This window comes from Limulus polyphemus, unplaced genomic scaffold (assembly GCF_000517525.1).
Source record: "Limulus polyphemus unplaced genomic scaffold, Limulus_polyphemus-2.1.2 Scaffold296, whole genome shotgun sequence".
NCBI lineage: Eukaryota > Metazoa > Arthropoda > Merostomata > Xiphosura > Limulidae > Limulus > Limulus polyphemus.
In genome coordinates this window covers 94295-99791 of record NW_013665906.1, presented here as the reverse complement: position 1 = coordinate 99791, position 5497 = coordinate 94295, and the positions used below count along the sequence as shown (strand labels likewise).

Sequence of the window (5497 nt, the reverse complement as noted above, 5' to 3'; positions counted from 1 at the left end):
TTTGAAAGTTGTTTGACGTTACAAGGTTGTGTGATGCCATCAAAAATTGTTCGGTTTTTTGAAAGGGTATCCAACAGCCCTTTCTAGCACAAAATATTTACACATTCAGATTGTAAGAATGAGTTAGAATTGGGGATTGAGAATTTCTAAGACAGGGCTATTCCTTGTACTTGGCATTCGAAAACAAAAGAACAGAATATAGACTTGGACAATAGAATCATCCAGAAAGAGACCGCCAACAAACCGTGCTCCAGACGTGGTAAGCAAAGTGTGGCGTCTTGTAATAGGTGAAAATACACGAACATAAAGGTCAGTGTCAAAAGCCTTCCACATGCTCCAGGACAAAATATGCGACATAATCATAAATGATCTATATCTGGAAACGGGGCACAAGTGATCTATACACCAGTTACTTCCACGACATATACGTTCAACCGTTGCATACCTCAAACAGCCGGAAAATTAAACGAGTATTCATTCAATTCCATACGAAGATATACTGGTCAAGTCGCCAGGTGCTGTGCCTATTGATTTCTGTACAGTTGGATTATAGATACGATGTTGAGAAACCATCATCTTTGTACACTAGAAAAATTAATGAACTTGCAGGGAGGAGGGGTGTACTTTGGACTATTGTAAGGCTGTTATTAAGTACAGTCGTCAGATAGAACATGACTGGACGCAGCGACAAGGACTGTAACGTAACGGTGAAGTTCCAAAATGTTTTAATATGACATTCTCAACCTCTGTATTGTAAACTTTCTTTTGAATATGTCTCCTATGACATATCTTGTCCCTTCTTTCTGCAGTTAGACCCCTTCTTTTAGATTCCTTTGACTTTTTTGTAACGAGTTCAGCAGGAAGGTAGAGAATATGTTCCTAGACTAGGGGACTGATTAAAAAAGGGGTATTCCATGAGGCAAAACGAAAAATTATCAAAACTGTATCTGTTTATTGCTAATTACAATTAATTATATAAAGAATAAGAAGTGTATTTAATTGAAAATCTGATGTTGAAAGGTATACCTGGGAGTAAAACTCATTAGATATAAGCAATAATTTTAGCAGAGGAAACTGAAGCTAGAATTGCTTCAAAGCTATAGTTTTAATGAAACTTAACTGTAATGAATTTTGCATTATTGTTTTACAAATGTAAATAAAACAGAAAGTTGAGGAAATATTATAAGTACATTTATTTGAAAGTTAGAAACGCTGATCATTTGATAATATTAAATTCTCTATCCAACAGATCCTCCAGATCCAGTCACTAACTGCACCGTTATCAATAGTACCGAACATGACTTAATCTTAGATTGTTTACCGGGACACAATGGTGGCCTTCATCAGGAGTTCCACCTTGAAGTTTACGACTCGGGAGACAGATCCCTTCAGATTAATATAACAAACGATACTGGCCCCGTCTTTCATCTAGCTACATTGTCCTCTGGAGGAGAGTTTATTCTACTAGTATATAGCGCAAATTCCAAAGGACAAAGTGTCCCAGTCCAAATCATAGCGGAAATGCCAGTTGCTACCCATTGGAAGCAAGGTTAGTAAATTAGTGATTTAAGCCTAATAAATGATATTGGAGAGTATTAGAGAGTAGACTAAGAACTGACAGAGAAGATTCACAATGAAACTATATTAACAAGAGTTGGAAAACTTTATTCACAATATGCTAAAACATTAAAGTTTGCAAAAAACATGAATATTTTTTTCCCATTATCAACATTAAACACCATTTATTTATATATCAGTAATGTCTTCATTCTACATTTAGTGATTTCTTAGACGGATCACCCGAGGTACATGCTATATAACTCTCAGCGAACACATTCAATATCATATATAGGGCTGCTCTGTAACCCTAAACAAAGGTGCTCAAGAGCTCCACACATGGATATGTTCATAATTTGTAATTCTGAAGTATTCAGGAGTGCCATACATAATCGCATCACGAAAGTGGCAAATCGATTTCTAGAATATCTATGTTAATTTGTGACTCTGATGTTTGGAGCTAGTAGATATAGCTTTGCACCTAATTATTTGGGATTCTACCTTTGGATCTTGTGCTTATCGAAATATAATATTAAATAATTTTTGAATGAAGTGTTTTGGGATAAACATTTTTTAACGCATCTATGCAACCATTTATGTGTAGTAGACGTTCCAAATTAAATGGAGAACAGAACTTCCTGTTCTCTGTTTATATATATGTATGTATATAGCGGCATAATGACATATAAGTAGTATCAAGTGGTCAATTATTTAAATTATTATAACCTCCCCAACAAAATGCCAATAAAATACCGTTTTGTCTGGTCGTTTTTGCCCCATTATGTGTCAATTACATTGATAACAATATAAGAAGTAGACTTTCAGTTTCACTAAAAAGATTTGATAATGAAGCAGCTTTCATCTTATTAGACAGAGGAAAATCACACACAGTGAATTTTGATTTGACTTTCAATGTATCAGATGAAAATTGAAGCTGGTTGTATTAATGTGTAATCAAATCATATGAAATTTGGAATTTTTAGAGTACTTGTCAACTGACAGATTGCATTCTAGACATCTTTACAACCATCTCGATTTACTTTTAGGGACGGAATTTGGTGTTTTAACAGAAAATAATCTAGGATTCTAGCAACACTTGCTGATATATTTGTAGGGCAGTTTAAAGTCCCTAAAAGTAAATCGAGATGGTTGTAAAGTGTCAGAATTTGGTGTTTTAACAGAAAATAATCTGGGATTCTAGCAACGCTTGTTGATATATTTGTAGGGCAGTTTAAAATTATATCATTTGTAAGCAGACGATACTCATGACTTGTTTGGTTCAAATCTTTGACTTTCGTAACACCTATATATGATTTGTTATTATCGATAGCTGTATAATTAGAATTATTAAACACAATTTTATTGACGATTTGTAGGGATAGGTATTCAACAAAGTAGTTGGTAGTTAATTTACTAAAATGCTTATAACTCTAGAATAAATATGCTTTAAGTCGGTTTCTGTAAATCAGACGGTTTTAAATCTACCTCTTTGTAACGACTTTTATAACATTTATCGTTTCCCCATTATTAAATTCCGTGATAAGTGTTTAAATACATGACACTACATAGGCTTAGTTATAGATATATATACTGTATTTACGAAGCAACTGCGAATACTAATGAAATTGTTATTTTTTCTTGTCTCTATTAAGACTAAATTAACGTAGGTGAAATTACATACCACAATCTTTATAAAAAAGGGATCACAAATGGTTCGGCTAAACTGTTTTGTCCTTTTCCAAAATAATGAAACAAATTTCTGATTTTACTAAAATCAAACTTTTATACCGTTAACCTAAATACAGATTGTATAACTTATACGGGACTGCCGTAAACAGTATTCGAACTAAGCAGCTGGTTTTATGCATTCCAATATTAAGTCCTTTTTTGTTTATAATTAGGATAAGTGGACTTAAACTACTTTTAGTATTGTCTTCTGTTCGTTAAGCTAGATTAAGATTAGATACATAATATACTGCTCAAACTTCGATCGTTTGTGATAGTTTAGTTTACGTTACCTGTGCATGATATTACTATTAATACCCTTTTCTAGTGGTTGAGTTAGGTGAGCACTACTTAAGTTGGGCTATCGAAACCCGGTATCTAGCATTCTAAGTGCACAGGCATTCCGCTGTGCCACTAGTGGGCGCTTAAGTTAGGTTAAGAGCAAATGAAGAGTTAGTAAGGTACTTATTTCTTCAATAATTATTTATACTGGACTAGTTAACTAGAAGTTTTATGTCACTTCCCTAAAAGGTTGTGTTTAACAATTAACACTTATTTGTGTAATAAGCCTATATATATATATATAAGTGTTATCATATGACAATTGGACATCTTTAGGCACTACATGGAATTTTTATGTTTATCTTGTACCGCTGGTATTCCTATAGCCACGAAAGCTGATCACTAATCAACTTTTAAAAGTCAAATTCTACTTGCTATATCAGTTACTAATTATTCAGAGTCTAAAAGCAAATCATTATTTTTATACTCTAAAAGATTAGGATCCCACTGTAGGATTCAATTTAATATCGTGATCAGCTTACAGTGGAAATGTTTTTTCTTAAATAATTAAAACTGCGACATTTGAGCTCAAAGGAGCGGGGTATTTTAAAACAATGCATCATTCGTGGAGGGAAAAATGTTTTTTTCCTAAATCCATGGTATGAACAACAATAACAGTTCTTACCTCCATGAGTCATACATTGTTCGAAGGTAGCCCCTCTTGTGAACCGAAATGTCGCAGTTTTAAATATTTAAGAAAAAACATCTCTACTGTAAAGCTCATCACAATATTAAATTACATCTTTATTTGTATATTTGTCCTATTAAAAAATCTTCTATTCAACTCACAAAGAAGTTCTGCTGATTTCTAGTGCGTACTTAATACATCCTTTCTGTTTTTGGGCTTTACGTTTGAAGAAAGAACTAATGAACAGTAGAGCATTCGGTCCTTTTATTTGTCTAAACACTAGCTAATATATAAAATAAAACTTTATGACATAAAGTTGGTCAGTTTGGATTCTACCTAATGAATAACACAAAATAACAAGTAATGTATCAAGTTCAAAATTACATGTATAGTGTGAATTGGGTAGTAGTAATGATGAACTGAAAGGTAAGTCTAATTCTAAAAACATTTTTAACATTTGTACAATGATTAGTCACCCAAAGGGTATTTTATCATAACTTGCCAATAGCATTTCGATAGCATTTCGTCTAGAACAGTGTAATAAAAGAGAACGGGTGTTTCAGGACTTTCTGTGTTTGTCTTTGACCGTTACATGTTCTTTGACGCATCTTTTACAACGCATCCAAGGTCCCAGATTGCAGAGCACGATTGTATAGTTTGTTGTTTTTGTTGTTTTTTGGGGGGAGGCACTGACATAGCACGAACCAGAGAGTTTTGGATCCACAATCCGGCAAGCTAACCATTGGGCCGAGCGCGGCCCAAAAATTAACTCATTGAAAGCTGGAGGTGAATTCAGTAGAGCGCATACCTCCGCCACGCAATGTTGGTCATATTCAGCCCTCAAAAAAATATGAAAATATGGCAATATGTCTGTCTTTATCAACGAACACGAACCATTGTTAGGAAGGATAATGATGAATGATATTCTAGATATGTCCACCAAGTTTTATCAAAATTCGGTCCTTTTTTATTGAGTTATAGAGCAAAAATAGCGTGAAAAATCGGTCCCCAAGTTAACAGATAGGGATTTTTTTTATTTTTGTGACCTTGCTGTGACCTCGACCCTCCAAAACCTAATAATTTCTAAGTTGGGTCATAGTCCAGATGTATACGAACTTTCTAAACCCATTCAGCCGTTTTCGGGAAATCTTGCTGACAAACACACAAATGGTGGCGGAGGTAATAAAAATGCTACAGTAGAGCATTACAATGTGTGTAACGAGTGTAATAGGACTTCATATAATT

The 5497-nt window shown here is 34.0% G+C and overlaps 1 protein-coding gene across 1 annotated transcript in view; it reads left to right on the top strand.

Annotated features, from left to right (window-relative positions):
* The window catches only part of LOC111085255 (nephrin-like), an 88521-nt gene that overhangs the window by 31021 nt on the left and 52003 nt on the right, over positions 1–5497 (top strand). Inside the window, exon 4 of the mRNA XM_022382961.1 lies at positions 1250–1549. Within this exon, the coding sequence (XP_022238669.1) occupies positions 1250–1549 (300 nt within the window). The remainder of the gene's footprint in view (positions 1–1249; positions 1550–5497) is intronic.